We start from the raw sequence: 21,375 nt of genomic DNA, 5'->3' as shown, positions 1-21,375 counted from the left end.
CAGCGGCGGACCCTACTGCGCTCACATGGACACTTGCCGAGTTGCCGATCACTGCAGTGATAAATAGTACGGAGACCAGAGCAGCTGGGCTGCTGCACAGCACAGGGGAGAGGGAGAGACTGAGAACTTAGGGGAAACCAGCGTCCGGGCGCCCTAGGCGGCAGTGCGCTCTAGGCGGCTGCCTATCTTGCCTAGTGGTAGCGCCGGCCCTGATCACAGGTGATGCTGGTGCCTACCACTGCTGCGTCTCCAACCAGTTAATAGACAGTGGAGTTCAGGGCAATGCTGCACTGACTACTGCTTTGGAGGCTGATGTTGCAATGTAGGTGGATACAGGGCCCAAAAAGGCAAAAGAGGACTTGGATGGGTTACATCTGTCAGACATGTCATGTGTGAGGTTTACATCTGCCTTGAGGGCCCATTGGGGCGCACCTGAAGCCTGAGGTAAAGGAAAAGTTATGAAAGAGTCGCCAGAGCATTGCTCAGCTCTCTCCTATTAGAACTCCATCAATAAAGCTCCACGGGTGTATGGAGGGAGTGCAACCTGGTTGCGGTACAGCAGTTTAATCAGTGGACGGCAGTCAGACCTTTGCTGAGATGAAACCACAAGGATATTAGCTTGTGGATGGAACTCATGACACAAGCAAGGGGAGCTAACCACTCTTCAGGGAGGGGCAGGTCATCGTCCGCAAACCATAAGAGGTACTGTTGGCAGTTTTATGATGGAACTTGCATATTTGGTGGATACTGACATATTCATCACGGACATTCCAGATACGGAGGTTTTAAATGTTTGAAACAGGAAAGGAAAAGCGACCAATGCTGCTTTTTCAGATTCCATGTAATTTGTCCAGTGCTTCTCCAGTAGCGGATATTTTGAAATCAGCAAATTTGCAATGTGAGGCTGTTTCTGTTACATTGAAAATGGAAGTGTCTTAACCAGTTCCCTACCCGCGCATTGTAAAATGACGCCAGCAGGAACACTCTCTCCCTCCGGGGGGGCATCTCGGTGATCAGGATGAGGCGTGTCTCTCAGTGTAAAGAGACAATAAAAATTGCTTTTTACCACGTGGCCGTATGAGTCCAATCACAGTGGGTCACATGCACTGTCCTTGTGCATGCTGTTCACACATGCCCCCAGAGGTGCGCAGAGCGGCGATCAGGGATGAGGCGTGTCCAGAAGTGTCAGAGTGTATTGAAGTGGTTAGGGAGAATGGTGGGAACCTTTTCTTCCCCATCTTTGGTTTCCTTTGTTGTTTCTAGGGATGGGCTGGATGTTCAAGTCGAACGTAAGTTTGCCTATCGATGAACGTCCCATAATGCACTGCACGATTACAGTGCATTAAGTTTCTTGTGATTGGCCAAAGCATGTACCTGACCTGTATGCTTTGGCCAATCACAGTATAATGTCAGAGTCATGATTGGCCAAAGTAATGGTTCCTTTAGCCAATCATGGCTCAGGGGCTAAGTCCACACCCCACACTATATAAGGCTGCTGCTTACACGGCAGCTTTGTATGGTGATAATAGAGTTTAGGCAGAGAGTTAGTGGATAGTTTGTTGAGTTAGTTTAGTGCAGTCAGTGTAGTGGGCAGGTTATGCCCCACTTTTAAAATGTTTAGATATGTTGTAGTCCTGGGTCCCCTATCAGCGTTCCCCAAGTTTTGTGTCCCTGTCACTTGTAGTTCGTGAGCAGTGCCATGGCAAGCTGACCAAGATTTCCCATTGACGCCAATGTTTAAGACAGGGAGCAGTGCCATGTTAAGCTGACCAATATTTTCCATAAACGCCAATGTTAAAGGTGGGGAGCAGTGCCATACAAGCTGACCAAAATTTACCATAGATGCCAATGAGCACTGAAAGCTAAAAACTGGTCTGGGGAGGAAGGGGGTGAAAAAATCCTGTATTTAAGTGGTTAAGGGGAACCCTATGACAGAATTTAAAAAAAAAATGGCATGGGATTCCCCCCCCCCCCCCCCAAAAAAAAAAATCTATACCAGGCCCTTCGGGTCTGGTACAGATTTTAAAAGGAACACCATGCCAAAATTTAAAAAAAAAACGGCATGGGGTCCCCCCCAAAATTAATGCCAGACCCTTATCTGAGCATGCAGCCTGGCAGGCCAGGATAGGAGAGGGACAAGCGAGCGTACCCTCCCCTCCTGAACCATACCAGGCCGCTTGCCCTCAACATGGGGAGGGGGACAAGGGCCTCTTCCTGACAACCCTGGGCTGTGGTTGTGGGGGTCTGTGGGTGGGGAGCTTATTGGAATCTGGAAGCCCCCTTTAACAGGGGGGCCCCCAGATCCCGCCCCCCCGGCCCCCCATGTGAATTGGTATCGGGTACATTGTACCCCTTCCCATTCACCAAAAAAGTGTACTTTTGACAAGTCCTTTATTCAAAAATAGAAATAAAAAATAGTGTCCCACGATGTAAACCCATAGTCAATCACATAGCTGGCCACACCTGAAAAATAGAAAACAATTCAAAGATGCTTTCGCCTCTTCTGAGGCGTCCCGCCAAATGCCGCTTTTGAGTTTTGACAGCTGTTTTATAGGCACCGCCCCTTCTGACATCACGTGATGTCAGACGGGGTGGTGCCACCGAGTGACGTAACCGGGTGGCCCCGCCCCTTGCTTATAAAAGAGCTGTCAAAGCTCAAGAGCGTCATTCGATGGGTAGCCTTTGGGGGGCACCCCAAAGCACCCTCCCCATGTAGAGGGCAAGTGGCCTAGTATGGTTCAGGAGGGGGGGCGCTCACTCCTCCCTCCCCTATCCTGGCCTGCCAGGCTGCATGCTTGGATAAGGATTCGGTATGGATTTTGGGGCGGACTCCACGCCGTTTTTTTTGGGCATGGTATGGCCTGGTATGGACTGTGGGGGGGGGGGGGGTGACCCCACCCTGTTCTCTTTTTCATTTTTTTATCTGTATTGCCAGGAGCAGACAATACATTACAGCCGAGAGCAAGTTTAAATTTTTTCCTTTATAAATGTCAATATTTTTTCCTTTAGAAATGTCAATATTGCTGCAACAGGCTACATACATCATGCTTTACAGGCACATTAAGGGGACCCCCCAGGCACTATATTTAAAGGAATTGTTTATTATTTCACTTTAAGCATTATTAAAATAACTGCTCCTGTAAAAACGATCGTTTAAAAAAAAATTGTTTGCATTGATACATGTCCCCGGGTCCCAATATACTTTTTATGGCAATAACTTGCATATAAGCCTTTAAAATGAGGACTTCTGATTTTTCATGATCATGTCCCATAGACTTAAATAGAGTTTGCATGTTCGCTAGAACTTTTTCCCTGTTCGAGATGTTCTGGTGCTAACCGAACAGGGGGATGTTCAGCCAATCACTAGTTGTTTTTGCTCTTGGGGTTGTTCCTAAGAAGGAACCCAACAAATATTACCTTATCTACCATCTCTCTCACCCTAAAGACGGCCATTGATGCCCTTGACCCTGCATTGTGCCTAGTCTCCTATTCACCATTTGATGAGGCAGTTGCGAGGGTACACAATTTTGGCAGGGGTGCACTTATGGCCAAAACAGATATTGAGGTGGTCTTCCGCCTGCTGCCGATGCACCAACAAAGTTTCCATCTGTTATGTTGCCTCTGGCAGGGTCAGCATTTTATCGCTTGCTGTTTACCCATGGGTTACACAATTTTGTGATCTTTGTTTGAAACTTTTAGCTCCTTTTTGAAGCAGGTTGTAAGGGATGTGTTGGGTATAAATTCCATTAGCCACTACTTGGATGAATTTTTTGATATACTGTAGGTCCACCAGGTGCGAGGATTTGCCTACCATTATTAGCCATGTTTCAACACGTGTTTGAGGCTTTTGGCATCAGAAAAAAACATAGGGTCCTACTACAGAACTGAAATTTATGGGCATTGCTATTGACACGATTGTGATGGAGTGCAGTTTGCCTATTGGCAAACTGCAAAACCTACATGGGACAGTATCTACTGCTCTCAGAAACAAAAAAAAATTGAACTAGGATCTCTGCAATCGCTCTTGGGCAAACTGGGTTTTGCCTGCTTTATTATGCCCATAGGGCAAGTTTTTTTGAAGGTGTTTGGCAGCAGCCACCCTCCGGAGTCAAAGCTCCACATCATCATGTAACAGTCTACATCATGGACATTCTTTGTGGGTGGGGATGCAGCAGGTTCAATTGGGTATGCAGCATATTTTTGTAATTGTAGGAGCGCAAGGAGATGATCTGATTCATGGAGGAGTTCAGATTTCCTATGCAGTCTTGTGCTACTGGAATTGTTCTCCAAAGTGTTAGCTGTTCAGTTATGGGGTCAGGAATTTAGGAAAAAGGGGGTTAGACTTTTTTGTGATAACATAGGAGTAGTGCAAGCCATTGTCACCATTTCAGCTTCTTCCCCACCGGTCATTCTTTTGCTTAGACATTTCTTTTTACAATGCCTGCATCTGAAATAATTTGTAAATGCTATTCATGTGCCAGGAGTTTCTAACATAGTGGCCAATGCGTTATCTCCCTTGCAGTGGGACAGATGCTGTTAGTTGGCACTGGAGGCAGAACAGCGAGGAAATCCACAGAATGTTTGGTATGGGTACTTGGCCACCCACATGTTTTCTGGGGTGCCAAGAGGGCCAAAGTCAGACTGAAAGGCAGGCAGTTGGACCTTCCATGGAACAAGGTAAGGGCAAGGTGGATAAGGTTCCCAGGTATGCTGTGGTCTGGGTATTACCAGAGGTTCACCAACATGCCAGGCTGGATAGACCCCTGGAAGTTCTTTTGTTGCATGTTGGGGGTAGAGATCTTGGGCTATGCTCCATGCCCAACTTTATTAGACATATCAAGTTTGATTTTGGGTGTTTGAGGTCACTATTTTGATCTGGTCTGACATTGTGAGCAAGTCTACTTGGGGCATGGCCCATTCCATGGACAAACTCAACAAAGCTAACATTAAAGTATATAAGGAAGAGACCAGTTTTTTTGTTAGGAATGGTGCCATGGTTTGGAGCTAGAGAGGGATACCTGGCTTTATTTGTTTGGTAGGGGTGCTCACTGTAATGCGGTTGGTATAGATACAGTATGTGGTTTTTGAGCTTACAGGGTGGCATTCAATGTGTTCTAAGGTTGTGGTGGGCCACCCAAGCGTAAGGTTTCATGCTTGGGCATTTGTGGAAGCAGTCTCAGGGTTTTTGAAGGCAGTGATGTTGAAAAGTTTTTGAAGAATGATGGGTTGGGCCCATTTTAGGTATGGGTGTACTTTCCCTATTAAGTGATATCAGTAATGTGATATTGGTTATTGGGCTGTGTCAGGTGGTAGCTTGGCACTGAATTGTCCCTGAGGAGGTGTAGTTGCGGCTAGGGGCCTTGATGTGGACTGTGATGTCAGATATATCCACGTTGGTAGATTACCTGTGCCTTCAAAAAAACCTTAGATCTACTATGAGGTCAGTTATTTATATTGTTGATGGAAGCAGTCTCAGGGTTCTTGAAGGCAGTGATGGTGAAACATTTTTGAAGAATAATGGGTTGGGTCCATTTTAGGTATGGATGTACTTTCCCTATTTAGTGATGTCAGTAATGTGATATTGGATATTGGGCTGTGTCAGGTGGTAGCTTGGCACTGAATTGTCCCTGAGGAGGTGTAGTTACGGCTGGGGGCCTTGATGTGGACTGTGATGTCAGATATATCCACGTTGGTAGATTACCTGTGCCTTCAAAAAAACCTTAGATCTACTATGAGGTCAGTTATTTATATTGTTGATGGAAGCAGTCTCAGGGTTCTTGAAGGCAGTGATGGTGAAACATTTTTGAAGAATAATGGGTTGGGTCTATTTTAGGTATGGATGTACTTTCCCTATTTAGTGATGTCAGTAATGTGATATTGGATATTGGGCTGTGTCAGGTGGTAGCTTGGCACTGAATTGTCCCTGAGGAGGTGTAGTTATGGCTGTGGGCCTTGATGTGGACTGTGATGTCAGATATATCCACGTTGGTAGATTACCTGTGCCTTCAAAAAACCTTAGATCTACTATGAGGTCAGTTATTTATATTGCTGATGTTCTATTCTAATAATATAAAAATTATATTTTGCATTTAAAGTTGTATTTATTGTTATTATTATTATTATAGTTATTAAACAGGACTTGTATAGCGCTGACAGTTTACTTAGCACTTTACAACATGAGGGCAGACAGTACAATTACAATACAATTAAATACAGGAGGAATCGGAGAGCCCCTGCTCATTAGAGCTAACAATCTAAGAGGGAGGGACAAGAGATACAAAATAATAACTGTGGAGGATGAGCTGATGGAGAATGTACAGTTGTCAGGTGGGGGCCGGATAGGCCTCTCTGAAGAAATAAGTGTTTAGGGATCATCCAAAAGTAGAAAGATTAATGTAGGCAGTTCCAAAGGATGGGAAAGGCTCTGGAGAAGTCCTGGATGCAAGCATAGGATGAGGTAACAAGAGAGTTAGAGGGTAGGAGGTCTTGGGAGAAATTAAGAGAACAAATTGTTAGTATCTTGATTTTAATTTATTAGGTGAGTAGAAGCCAGTGGAGAGATTGTCAGAGAGGGGTAGCAAACACTGAATGGTTTGGATGAGCCTGGCAGCAGCATTCATGATGGACTGAAGAGGGGTAGCCTATATAAGAGTACGTCAATGAGGAGGGAGGTGCAGAAGTTAAGGCAGGAGATGATCAAGGAGTGAATTAGAAACTTTGTGGTGTCATTGGTTAGGAAGAGGCGTATCTTGGAGATGTTGCGAAGGTTGAGGCAGCAAGCTTTGGACAGTAAATGGATGTGGAGCTGAAAGGATAGTTCAGCCGTTAATTTTGACAGATAAATCAGGGGAAGCTGTATATGGGGGAGGAAATATTATGAGCTCAATTTTGGATAGATTTAGTTTGAGAAAGTGGTGTGACATCTAGGCTATGTCTGTTAGTAAATTAGTGATGCGTGAGGAGACTGATGGTGTGAGCCGAGGGGTAGAGAGATAGATATGGGAGGGATCAACGTAGAAATTGTATTGAAAGCCATGAGAGGCAATCAACTGACCCAGTCAGGAGGTGTAGATTGAGAATATAGGAAAGGTCCAAGAACAGAACCTTGGGGAACCCTGACAGAAAAAGGAAGAGGAGAAAAGAATTGTAAGTGACAGGTGTGGTGGGATAGGTAGGATGAGACCCAACGAAGAGTATAGTCACGAAGACCAAAGGAATGGCGTTTTTGAGGCGGAGGAGTGGTCCACTCTGTCAAAGGAAGGAGAAAGGTCCAGGAGTAGGAGTACAAAATAGTGTCCATTGATTTTAGCCATTAGTAGATCATTTGTGAGTTTAAGGAGAGCATTTTTCTTTACTAAAAGGGCTTCTATGGCCATTTAAATCCAAAATAAAAATGGTTATCATTTGATTTATTTGTGAATTTTTTTAACTGTAGGTAATTATGTTAAGGTGTAAATAAAAAATATCAGGTGCGCTAAACAAGTGTGTAAGTGTTGAAACAGAGTAAAACACTAAGAATTGTGTGATGTAAACAAATATAAAAAATGACCAATAACTCTGGGTCTCTCCTAAAATAAAACATCAAACATGGTGTATACACATACAACGCTATAGGTAAAATACAGAAATCAAAGTGTAGAGACCACTGTTGTGATATATGTGGCACAAAAATACACCAAAATTGGTGAAAAGAGTGCAAAAAAAACAACAAATGGTAAAAGTCCAAATATAAGTGTCCGTGATAAGAAAAGCAAATAACACAGGTATCATTCCCAGTGATGATCAGATGACAGCTGAACGTGCGGAATGTCCCAACACCAGTGTAGGTGAGCTTCTTATAAATAGACGAAGTCACGCCCAGTGACGTAATGCGTATGGGGGGAGGAGCTTGGCGTTACCCGCGGCCGCCCATGGTCATAAGAAATGTCCTGCCATTTAAGCCTGCTTTAAGCCTGCATTAATCACTATGACAGTGCTTTGTATGTGAGTACCTTTTTTAATCAATAAAAAGTTTATCAAGGATGACAGAGAGCACTTAGATTCTTCTATTTTCTCTCCTGGTATGACGATTCGCCCGAGTTAAGTCCTGGATTGTTGAGGATGTTATATGCTATTGTCTATTTGGTCTGCTGCTGACCCCCGGTGGTCAAGTGGGGAAGCCCAGGATATACCAGCATTGTTGCCAGATGACCCTTGGTGGTCAGGGATTGGAGGTGAGAGGCAGCAATTCCTATTGGTGGAAGGATTCACAGAACTGGTGTCCCATTTACTCCTTTCCTCACTTTAAGGGCATCTTTACCTCAACATCTTTACCTTTGGACTACTGAGGATTTTTATATATTTATATATATTTATTTATTTATAATTTTAAGCGCTGCACTATTTTCTGTTTATAAGAAGCTCACCTACACTGGTGTTGGGACATTCAGCTGTCATCTGATCATCACTGTGAATGATATCACAACAGTGGTCTCTACACTTTTATTTATGTATTTCACCTATAGCGTTGTATGTGTATACACCATGTTTGATGTTTTATTTTAGGAGAGACCCAGAGTTATTGGTCATTTTTTATATTTGTTTACATCACACAATTTTTAGTGTTTTACTCTGTTTCAACACTTACACACTTGTTTAGCGCACCTGATATTTTTTATTTACACGTTTACCACATTTTGGATTTGTGGTTGCAGCTTAACATAGTCCCCAATCAGCGCACTTTTCACACCATACACAATTATGTTAAGGTCATGGCAGCCATAACATCTACAATACCTTAGTCATGAATAATTCTGATTGTTTGTACATACGTGATCGTTGTTCCTTAGTGCAATACTTCGGCAGTTGATATTAACACTTTGAGGTAAAATATCATGTCTTTTCATTTCTTCCACAAACCATTCCACTCTAGTAATTATTTGCTGTTGAGTTAGACCATCTAAACTCTCAAATCTTTTCAATGGCTTACCAGTGAAACCTTGGTAGGACAGAAAAAAAAAAAACACATTAGTCTAAGTATTATATTCCCACAGGAAATTGAGCATTTCACTGCAAAATAAATCATTGTCAACCAGTGTATGATGCTTTGCGGAGTACCAGCTTGATCACAAAGCCTTTAGATATGTGTAGTCATTATGCATGTTCTTCTCATAGCACATTTGTTCACATTATTCTTTAATAAGAAAAATGTCTCACAAATTTAAAAAAGGATGGGTTATTTTGTTGTTTTTTTTTTTTTTTTTTTTTTTTATATCCTAAAGCATATTTTAAACCTTTCCCACCTTTAACACTAATTCTAAAATCCTGCTCAAAAGGTACACTCACCTGCTTTATAAGGTTCATATAAATAAGTATGTATTGGGGATTTATTTACCAAAAAACATCTGTTGGGCTCTGCCAACCTTCTGCAATAAAGTGCATTTGCATGTATAAATATTCATCATAGATTTGCAAGAGGTATTGCAAGAGGGCTTGTAAAGAGAGTTGAAGAGTTATCATATCTGTCAGGTCATATCCAAATAGACATGTCCAAGAGTCTACAAGTGTAGCTGTTGGCTGATAGTTGAACCATGTTTTGTTAGAGAGCAAGATTAAGGCTGGGTTCATATATGTGCGAATTGGATGCGGTTTTCACCACATCTAATTCATATGACAAGCGAGTGTGACCGGCCCTCAATGGAGCTGGTTCACACAGGTCCAGGGTGGCCACAGGGCAGTCGCAAAGCAGACTGCAAAAGGGTTCTGTGTGGTTTTGGGTCCAGTTCAGGTGTGAATTCAGGCAAAAATTTGGACGTGAATGCCACCTGAGCAGGTGAACAGGGACGTACCAGACCCCAGGCACGAAACCGCAGCTGCACATGTGTGAACCCGGCCTTGAGTAAAACAACTGCAGAACTTTTCTTTTTGAATTTTTTTTTTTGCCATCTGTGTTCCATTAGGCACATTTCTCTTTACTTCCTGTCCCATAGCCACAACAGATTTTAAGAGGAAATACCTCCAAAGTGAGGGAGTGCCTGGTTGTCACCAGAACTATCCCATTGGAAGATTTCCCTTCTATTACTGTTCTGGGAACAACCCAAAATTTGGGGTTGTATTTCACTTTCAGTGATAACAGTAACAGAACAAACTGAGAGTGTGAATCTCCCTAATGGGAACACAGACAGCAATACAAACCCTACAAGTATTCTAATAATTATCCACGCTATCTAAAACAAAATCTAAAAACTAGTTATACTTTACGTACAATTGCAATGCTGTTTCAAGCATAGTAGCTCTTTCTAGTTCATGTGGAAGCTATTGTTTTTCTTTATTGGTCTTATATCTATCATTTTATGTGACAATTTGTCCCACTATGGTTTAAGGCAAAATACCTTTTGTATTCAAACAGTTTTATAATTCAATTTTTTGGTAATGCATTTTAATTCTCAGGCTGCTGTTCTGATACTTTTCCATGTCTTCTAGAGGACTGAGAAAGCAGCCTGCATATTTATGACACTCCAGCCAATCCCTGGGGAGGTGTGCTCAGAAGGTGGGAAGAGAGCGCATAAATTGTCTAAAGCCTGCTAAGCAAGTGTAGTGTTCCCGGGTCCAGTCCTGCAAAAGGAAAATCCTGTGAGGGGGTTCTGCCCCTGGTGCATGGTTCTAGAGGAAGCCTCGAGGAATATGCCAAGGCCCTATCTGGACTTAGCTTGGGGCATATTTGCAAATCTACATCCGGGGATCACATTGGGTCTGGAGAAGCTCACTGGAGAGAGGTTGCTGGGAAAGAGTGAAGCTGTCCTATGGTGGTGTGAGTCTACATCTCCCTCACTAGAAAGAACCTGGTGGAAATCGGCAGGTGGCAGGAGGCAAACGATGATCCTGTGAGTAGATGACACCTAGTGCTGGAGGAAAAGTGGCTGTATGTAGCCCTGGAAGGAGTACAGGTCACCAAAAGCATAAGAGATTCTGTGGGACATTCAGCAGTTTGTGCAGTGCAGCCAGCAGTTCTGTGCAGTGCAGCCAGAATTTGAGGAGTCCTCATGTTATCCAGTTATACAGCTTCAGGGTATCCCATTGTCCCTCCCTCTATACCAGTTCATCGTTCCCAATAAAAAACAGAAAGATAACCTCTAGACTGTTTTTTGAGCCAGTGGAAGAATGAAGATGCTGTGTGCCTGGCTGTGTGTGCTCTAAGTGCGGACATTTGACTGTATTCACCAGCAGATCTTATGGGGGTGCACTACATAATAGTAATCATTTCTTTTTTTTATGTACAGTATGCCTGAATATTATGCATATGAATACACTTTTAAAAATTTATTTTGTAGCCCTGAAGTAGGGGAGTCCATTTACTAACAACACACATTGGATGTTATATGTGATCAAACTATAAATCGTTATGGGATGTGGACATTTGGTTCTGTACTCCTTTTGTATTCTTATATTTTGAGTTTTTTGTTACTGTCTCTGTCTCTTTTGTGGAAGTATCCCATTATGTCCTGTGATAACAGAAATTGAACAGTGTGTAGCTGGCTGCTATGTTACATTTTTGAACTGTGAAATTCCCTGGTAAGAACAGCAGTGCAGTTTTAGTAGCCAGCTACACGCTTTCCAGATTCTGACTGTGTGTAAGAAAATCCGATGTTAGTTATGTGTAGAGGGTGAAGGAGGCGCTCTGCTGCTTGTGCCTAGGCTGAAGTTCAGGGATGGGAAAAGCTTTGCAAAGTTCTCTACCAGCAGTGAACTCTGTTCTCTTCCCTGCCAGCAGTGATCATTGTCCTCTGCCCTGCCAGCAGTGACCTCTGTTCTTTGCCCTGCCAGCAGTTATCTCTGTTCTTTGCCCTGCCAGCAGTGACCTCTGTCTTTTGCCTTGTCAGCAGTGATCTCTGTCATCTGCTCTGCCAGCAGTGACCCCTGTCCTCCACCCTGCTGACTCCTGCCCTGTGACCTGCTAAACCCTGAACACTGCCCTGCTGACCCCTGTCCTCTGCCCTACTGAACTCTGTACACTGCCCTACCAATTCTTGTACATTCCCCTACTGACCTCCCATTCATTGCCCTGCTGACCCCTGTACACTGCCCTGCTGACCCCCTGTACACTGCCCTCCTAGTACCCACTACATTGCCCTACAAAGTAATAGCCTCTGTACACTGCTCTACAAACTGCTAGCCCTATCTTCTGCCCTGCTGACCCCCTGTTTACTGCTCTGTTGTCCTCCCATCCTCAACCCCTGACATTTTTTTACTGCATCCCCACATCAGACAGGCCAGATTCCGCTCTGATTAGGAAAATAAAAATGTAGAAAACAGATAAATATGAAACCTAAGTCCTTTAAATTGATAATAAATATTTTTTTAAATTAAAATAAAAAATCGGTTTTACTTTTCTTCTCTGTGTAATGATATTTCACTGCTGGAACTGTCCGCTCCTTCTTCCTCTGGATGCCTCCTTAACAAGCTGTATGCTATGAAGGCACCCTTATGTGCGTGCCTCTGAGCCAGGCTGTTTGCGTCTATAAACACACACAGCACTGGTAAGCCATGTCCCCATTCCCTCCTCATAGGAGTTTGACTGACAGTAGCCTATTTACGTTTATTGAACTACATGTAGATGAAACAGGCTGCCATTGTATGGCATTGGAGATGAGGGTGGAATAGTTCATTGACATGGAAATGTTTGCCCAAGTAAACCCTGGGACAAGGACCTCAAAGAGTGAGAAGGTGAACTCCTGGACAAAAGTTACCAACTGTTTGTTGGGCTCTGTGTTGACTTTGTATGTAGACAGGCTTTGAGCTTGTGTAAATGGGCAAATGCGGTTTTCTTTTGACATCAGTTCAGGAAGCTTCGGAGATCATTCAGAATTCATTGCCAGCTGCATTTGACCTGCAGTTAGCCTCATGCATGCTTCTTTTGCTTCCCCATAGACTTGTATAGGGAGAAAACCCTTTAGGCACAAGGCTTTATAAAGACAAAGGCAGAGATAGCTCCAAATTGCCCTTTTATTCAGGAGAATAAAGAGGTGTTGGTTGGAATTGGTTTTGGTGTCTCTCTTGTGCTGATAAAAAAAATTAACACCGAATATCAGGAAGCTGTGATTTATCCTTAGCAAGTTAGTTTGAGAGAACATTATGATATACTGTAATTAGACCAAAAATTATTTGGTAAATAGATTAATCCCGGTGCCTGGAACACCCCCCCTCCCCCCCCCCCGGGGTCACACTGACTTTATAGTTTACCAACAGAAAATTTCATGCATTATATTGGAAAGCCAGCAAATGTGCCTGTATTAGCAGTTGTTGGACCCTTGCCCTCAGCTTTGCAGTAGTGAGAGTGCTTCTTGATTCAAAAGCTGCATATGCACAGTGTACTCTTTCCAGTTGCAGAAAAGACTCTCCAGTTGCAAATTCCTACTAGGTTTCTCACACTGCTGTAGCCCCTTTCCATCCAAACTTTGGACTACAACACAATGACCACTAAGCCTTCTTTTATTGAGGGCAACTAAAGAGACTATCATGTAGTTGTCCTAAAAGAAGGCTCAGTGGCCATTTTTTTGTAGCCCATGTTCTGGAAAAAAAGCCAGGATGCGGGAATGTACTGTAAATATTGGGAGTATTTGGGTGACAGAAGGGCCTACAGGTATAACATTTGCACAACGCAATGTTTATCGAAATGGCACAATGTATTTTTAACATCAGGGACCTGTCTACATGAACTTAACCTTTAAATAGGTGTGGTCTAACACCGTGGCTTACTCTTAGCATGGAAAAACAGGGACACTGTGAATTACAATAGTTATTATTAATTTTTTCAGTAATGGAATACCTGACTGAATCTGCAACCCATCCATACAGTTGCCATTTCCTAAAAGACTGGAACAAACACCCTTTGTTCAAAAAGACTTCTTGCATATAATGAAAGGATGTCAGAGACTGGTCACGTGTTACAAAAACTGTGGAGGACTGTCAACTAGCTGCTTTTGGATATGATACGAACTTGCTAAAAAAAATAAAATGATAATAAGAAGGACACCATCATGCACATGTGATAAAAAACAACAAGAATGTATACACAAATCTAACAGTTCATGAAACCACAGCTATAAAAAATACAACCAAAAAGCAAGATCATTTAATATTATGCGGGGTATATCTCATGACTACAGGACTAAAAAATCCAACTCAAACTATTTTATCAATCTTCAAACACCTAATTAAAAGAGGAAAAAAAATAATATAACATTTTAAAACCCCCCATAATTAATCATAGACATCATTACACAAAATGTTAAAGAGAAATGGAAATATAGTCAGCTGCCCTTCAGTTTACTCTTCATTTACCCTCTATAACTAAACAAAAAAATTGTTACATATTGCGACAGTTAATGTATGTGCAATGTCAATTGTCCCTTTGGCACACTTGCAGGGGGGTAATATGCATGCCATAAAGTTTATTTTTCATAAACACCTGAGGCTAATATATACAGTATTTGTGGCTTAAGCAGTTATTCTAGACCAGAACGTTAAAGGACAAGTTCCCCTCCCTTCCACAATGCTCTATGTGGTTTGTCACTCGAAGTTTGATGTAGCTTGAGTCTTGATGATGGAGCTAATTCTAATTAATATGAATTGTTATTTGGATTTAATGGTAATCTTCAGGTTCAATCTACATCTGTAAATAATACAATTACCAATAAGCACTAATAAAGTGCTATGGGCAATTTACGACCTATGAAGTTGTGTTTGTACAATTATTTAAATGTTTTTACATGTATGTGTGTAGCATTACCCCCGAAGGAGCCACTTGGGCAATGAAGACAGGAAGCAACCACATGGTTAATAGAAGACTAGACTTGAAAAACTTAACATAAAAAAAGGCACCGGGACCAGATGGCTTATACCCGAGGGTCCCTAAAGAACTCAGCCAGATGAAAGCCAGACCATTGTTCCTAATTTTTATGGCTAGTCTACTGACGGGAATGGTACCAGCTGATTGGAAAAAAGCCAATGTGGTACCAATATTTAAAAAAGGGCCGAGATATATCCCTGGGAACTACGGGCCAGTTAGCCTAACATCAATAGTACGTAAGATATTGGAGGGGATGATAATGGACTTTAGTAATGAAAATTGTATCATTAGCAGTAATCAGTGGGGGGGGGGGGGGGCTTGATGTGTCGATGTTGAGCACACAAACAAATGGGCACTCATTGGCGGGAAGTTTGCCCGCCAATGAGCGCCCCATAATGCACTGGGCTGGTGCAGTGAATAAATTACTGATGATTGGCCAAAGCATGCACATGACCTGTATGCTTAGGCCAGTCACAGCACAGTGTCCTATCAGAGCCATGATTGGCCAAAGGCAGGCTGTCTTTAGCCAATCATGGCTCAGGGGCTAAGTCTACACCTCACACTATATAAGGTTGCTGCTTACACGGTAGCTGTGTACAGTATATTGTATGATAATAGAGGTTAGGCAGGTAGTTAGTGGATAGTGAGTTGAGTTAGTTTAGTGCAGTCAGTGTAGTGAACAGGCATACCCCACTTTTATAATGTATAGATATGTTATAGTTCTGGGTCCCTTCTCAGTGCTCCCCAGGGAGCAGTGCCATGCCAAGATGACCAAGATTTTCAAAAGATGCCAATGTTAAAGATAGGGAGCAGTGCCATGTCAAGCTGATGAGATTTCCCATAGATGCCAATGAGCACTGAAAGCTGAAAATTGATCTAGGCAGGAAGGGGGTGAAAGTGCTCTGTATTTAAGTGGTTAAAGGGAATCCTATGACAGAATTTTTTTTAAAAAATGTCATGGCCCCCCCCCCCCCCCCCCAAAATCTATACCAGACCCTCTGAAACTTGTGGACAGATTCAGGGTGTACAACAGATGATCAGAAGTCCACAGACTGAATTCATACCCCCCCCCCCCCCCTGATAAGGTTTAATTGATGATATGAACGAATTTACTCCTCTGCAGGAACTCACATTACATTTGTTCAGGTAGGATTCTAAACAGGAGTTAATACTCCTTTGATACATTATCCTGATGGTTGAGAGGGAACAGGATTATAAAAATTATAATTCATCAACCCTTGAAGTGATTTTATAAGAGAATGAAAGTGCGAGGTGTATGAAAGGTGTGTTATTGGTTCCCTCCTCCTGCCAATGAAGAAGCAGGGCAGGGAGCAGAGTGAGCAGCTCTGCCTGTGTGTGTCTCTCCTCACTGTACAGTGAGAATAGGAGAGGGAGGGGGAAATAATCCGCAGCAGAAGCTGACAGACTGTGTCTCACCCTTTAGTGAGAGCCTCCCTCAGCTTGATATGGTGGCGGAAAATGCGGGGCTCCCGCTACATGTGTTTCCAAGGTTGGGTGCTGTCTACAGTTTCATGAAACACTTCAAAAGGCATTAGATGTGTCAGAGATACCACTTTACATGTAAATAGAGGTAGGTCAAATAAATGCTCTCAACACAGGCACTTATTAGCTTGGTGTACAGTATATTCTTCTTTTTATTTGTATTATGTGAAAATCATGTAAACAAAATTCTCCATTATGTTAGATTTCAAACAATTCATTCGTACTTATATACAAGTATACAATATGTACAAGTATATAAAGAACTGAAAAAAAAAATATGAACACTGTGATGAGCATTTCAATTAATAGCATTAGGTGTTAGGTTAACCACTTAAGCCCGGAGGATTTGGCTGCTCAAAGACCAGGGCCTATTTTGCGATTCGGCACTGCGTGACTTTAACGGACAATTGCACGGTCGTGCGATGCTGTACCCATATTAAATTGACGTCCTTGTTTTCCCACAAACAAAGCTTTCTTTTGGTGGTATTTGATCACCTATGCAATTTTTATTTTTTGCGCTATAAACAAAAAAAGAGCGTCAATTTTTAAAAAATAACAATATTTTTCACATTTTGTATATGAAATTCCCGAAAAAAAAAGTAAAAATCAAAATTTTTTAACATTTTAGGCCAATTTGTTTTCTGCTTTGGTAAAAAAAAAAAATCGCAATAAGCGTATTTTGATTGGTTTTTGCAAAAGTTATTGCGTTTACTAACTAAAGCCCCGTACACACGTACCGATTGTCAGCCGTAAATATTCGGCCAACGACCGATCGGCCGATTGTAGGCTTGTTAGTATGATGCTTCCGACAGCAGACAGCGCATTTTCGGCCGAACAGAATCTGTCGTGCAGGCATTAAAATTTTTGTTGGCCAACACCAGAATGGCCGATTGTTCGCTAGTCAGTACAGAATTCGGCCGACAGACAGCAGATTTGCAAGACTGGGCATGCTCAGAAAAGAAAAAAGACAAGGAAAGTCACATGACATCACTTCTGCAGTCGGCTGTTGTTGGCCGTCAAAATTCGTGTGCAGTCTTTTGCAGTTTTCAACAGACACGACAGCCCTGGACAAAAGACGGCCGATCGTTCGGCCGACGATCAGTACGTGTGTACGGGGCATTAGGGAAAGATTTATGTCATTTTATTGTTTTTTTAACTAGTAATGGCGGCAATGTGCGATTTTTTTCCGGGACTGCGACATTGCGGCAGTCGGACCCCTGACTAACATTTATGACACTTTTGGGGGTACCAGTGACATTACTACAGTAATCAGTGCTATACATATGCAGTGTTACTGTAAAAATGACACTGGCAGGGAAGGGGTTAACTTTATTAGTGATCAAGGTGTTAAGTGTGTCCCTAGGGGCGTGCTTCTAACTGTCAAGGGGCGTGGATTTTGATGTAACCACAGAGACAGACGATCCTACGTAGCAGGATCGCATGATCTCTGCAGTTACACCAGGGAGAATGACAGGCGGCTTTGTTTACATCAGCCACCTGTCTTTCTCCCTCTCCAGTGGGAGATTGCGAGTGACCGGTGGACATCGGAGCCTCCGGTCACTCGCGCAGGGATCCCTGTAAACGAGCAGGGGCGGGAGCGTGCCTCCGGTGTCGAGCACTCGCCCCCTATTGGCTCGCGGGCGAGTGACATACCGATATGTCACTTTGCCCAGGAGGGGCCGACTGCCGCCATATATGTACTTGCGGCGGTCGGCAAGTGGTTAAAAAAATAAAAAACCCAATAAAATCGGTAACAAAAATACAGAAAAATTCCAGTTCAGCTGTCAAATTGAGAACCCACCAGGAATTGTGGGTGAGTCTATTGAGCTTTCCTTGTCTTAAGTCAAGCCTATCCTGCTTTTCCTTCCCAAGTCATGGCATGAAAGGTCCTCACTCCCTGGCTGATGCCAGATCTGAAAGCAAGTCTGTTTCTTATCAGATCTTCCTGGCAGATGGACTGGTGGGATCCAATCATTTTCCACCAGCCAATGAACTCTACAGGCAACAATAATTTTATTTTTCCAAAGGGAAGCAGTAAATGTTAATATTCTCTCTAAAAAAACACAAATTATAATATCCTCCTGCACTTTCAAATTTTAGTGGGAGATCCTCTCGTAGGATGGGATAGTCCTCTATCCTTGCATATACTGTACAAGTAGTGTAACACCAGCCAGCTATACAATACATGTTATCAGCCTACAATGTACTGAACATACTGTATGTATTACAATAAACCCTTTCCAGACAACAATAATTTTAATCCAAACAGCAATAAATTATGATAATATTCCAAATGGCAGCAGTAGTGATACTAATCCCCCTAGGTAACCATAAAGTATAATATCCTCCTTTCCCTCAAGCAGAAAAAAAAATACCATAATTCTCTTAGGTAGCAATTATTTTTTAATGTTTTATTTCAGGCAGCAATAAACTAAAATGAATCTTCCCTCTGGTAACAAAAATGTATAAATTCTCCCCGAGCAGTAATTAATTATAAAAATTCCCTGAAGGCAGCAATAGATATGAATAATCTCTTTATAATTTATGCTCTCCCCCTTTTCCTATGCTTCCCTACTGACAGCGATAGACTGGACCCCTAGCCAGCTAAATATCAAGGTAACCAACAACCAGCTACACTTTTCGTTTATATAATTCTGTGTAGTACTTTTAGTTCTAGTGACTGACCTAAGTAGGATGGTGTGAGCAGTAGAATCTTCTCTTCTGGCGTGGGCAAGTCCAGTGGAAATCCTTTATATCTCCCACTTTTGTGCTGCTGGCAAGATAACTGCTGAGGAGACTTAACACAAGTAACCCATACCTCAGTTTTCCTCCAGGCATTTCTGTAGTGAACCAGTCTGCCCATTCTATTTTGTTAGTGTAGCACCCTTCCAGATAGATTGGTAGGGTGGTTGGGTAAATTTCGTTTTTGGCTCCTCTGTAATCAGTGGAGTGGCTTGCAATTGCTTTGGGCTGTTCTGGGCTTCACTGTAGGCAGATTTGATTGTTTTCCCCACCTTCCAGAATGTAGTGAGCTGAGAAGGCAAATCAGCAACCTGAATATTTATGTGGTCTCAGCCAATTCATAGGGGAGGGTGCCAAAAAGGTGACGGGGGGCTGCACAAATATTTAGGGGTCTGGAGTCGCCTGGTTCTTGTTCAGGGAGAGAAGTTCCCAGCCTAAAGGGCTTTTACCCTTCCAGGCAGTCCAGCTGAACTTCCACCTATGCTAAACCTGGGGGGCCTGTTTGCTGAAAGTCTTTGAAATTAATCAAGGGAGTTCACCTGTGAAATATTTGTCTAAAATTGGAAGGAGGCATTCAAGTATCCAGGGACAGTTTCAGTATAGACCTTAGTGAGAGATCCTGGTGACACAGTGCTGTCTATTTTCTGAACTATTACCTACTAAAGGGACAAAAAAAAAAATAAAATGTAAAAAATCCGCGCTTAGGATAATTTTAGATTTCTAATATTTGATGTTGGCTGCAGCCTACCTTTATACTATATTCCTAAGAATATAGTGAGAATAAAGGAAAAAGAAGGGGGAAGGTGTATGGCGCTGCCAAAAAGTGCTGATGTTTCTGTATGTCCAAAAATAGGTGTTAAAGGTGTATACAATATAAATCACCACTCTAAATAAAGTGTCCAGTGCATCGTATGTGTATTCCTAATAAATATGTGCAATACTGTAGGATAATTCAACTCTGTAAATGATAAATATTAGTGCTAAACTGTGAGAAAAAGTGGATACAAAATAGGTGAGAATTGGTAGGTATACAGTATGATAAGAAAAAATATAAAAAATGTATGAAATATACAAAATATAAAATAAAATATAATATAAAAGGTTGGATCCACGTAAAGCCTTATAATCATAAAATACAGAACATCAAGTATGGCATAAATAAGGTGCACAGTAGGTATATGAATATTATGGTAACAATAGTGCAGGAATAAATAAGTCCGTAACACCTAAAAAAGGGCCAAATAGTCCCACAATGCTAAAAAAACTTTTCCTAAAAAACAGGGCAAAAAGGTGACTTGAGTGCAGGTGTTCTGATGATAGGTATTAAAGGTGCTCAGGTATATGGTGACCATTCAGTGCTCCCCGCACCCCTTGGACCGCACTCACCAGAACTATATACCCCTGCAGGGGTATCAGGCCTTGAATCTATGATCCTGGGTCTCCTCCACTGACCATCAAAGTGGTTGGGTGGTCCAATTATCTGCCCGAATCTTGTAAACCCGGTTCCTTGGAATTAGGGTCCAAAGGTGTACCGATATATGGGGGAAGAAGGCTCACATAGAGTAGTACCGCTTTTAAAATACTTTATTAAATATCAGAAATTAGGTACTCACAAACGAATAGAGGGTAGTGGCATGAAAAAATAGCAATAGTAGCGCACTTCCGGGACGCCGTGCGTTCCACAGGGCGGATGTGCGTTCCACTTAGGCGGATGTGACGTGATGATGCTCTACGTACGTTTCGTCGTGATGACGTCTTCAGGAGTAGCGTCATCACGCCATCTCCGCCTTTTTATACCAGTATGGTAAACAAGACTCGATGCGTGCTCCAATCAGAATGCCGGGCAAAGCAACCAATAGAAAAAAGAGAGAGAGAGGACGCACGCTGTTGCCGGGTAGAACTATGTATGTTAGAACTTGGGGATTTTACATACTGGCAGCTGCGTAATTAAGAGATGGACATTTCTGACCTCAAAAGTCCGCGATATACCTTGTTTTAAAAAAGAAAAAAGAAAAAAGAAAAAAGAAACCACAAAATGGACTTTAAGAGGGTCAGGTCCTCCTCTATTGCCGTTAGTACAATAATGGTATGACAATCTCTACTTGGGTATCGAGTCCGTTTACCATCTAGTCTACAGCATCTTACATTGAATACATGCGTTGGAATATAGTACTAAACTAATGATGATAAAAATAAATCATAAAAATAAGTGACGTTGGTAAATATAAATAATCTTACATCCAATCGCAGAATTTAACCCTTTCATAAAAAATCATATGATAATTTATAGTATTTAAATAATT

At 42.3% G+C, this 21,375-nt stretch overlaps 1 protein-coding gene across 1 annotated transcript in view; it reads right to left on the bottom strand.

The window, feature by feature from the left end:
* Positions 1-21,375, bottom strand: part of LOC309552612 (uncharacterized protein) — a gene marked incomplete at both ends in the record, with an annotated part of 398,170 nt that overhangs the window by 317,382 nt on the left and 59,413 nt on the right. Inside the window, one exon of the mRNA XM_082253553.1 lies at positions 8,811-8,977. Within this exon, the coding sequence (XP_082109679.1) occupies positions 8,811-8,977 (167 nt within the window). The remainder of the gene's footprint in view (positions 1-8,810; positions 8,978-21,375) is intronic.

This window comes from Pelophylax lessonae (assembly GCF_965119305.1).
Source record: "Pelophylax lessonae genome assembly, chromosome: 4".
Classification (NCBI taxonomy): domain Eukaryota; kingdom Metazoa; phylum Chordata; class Amphibia; order Anura; family Ranidae; genus Pelophylax; species Pelophylax lessonae.
This window is presented reverse-complemented; position numbering and strand designations above follow the sequence as displayed.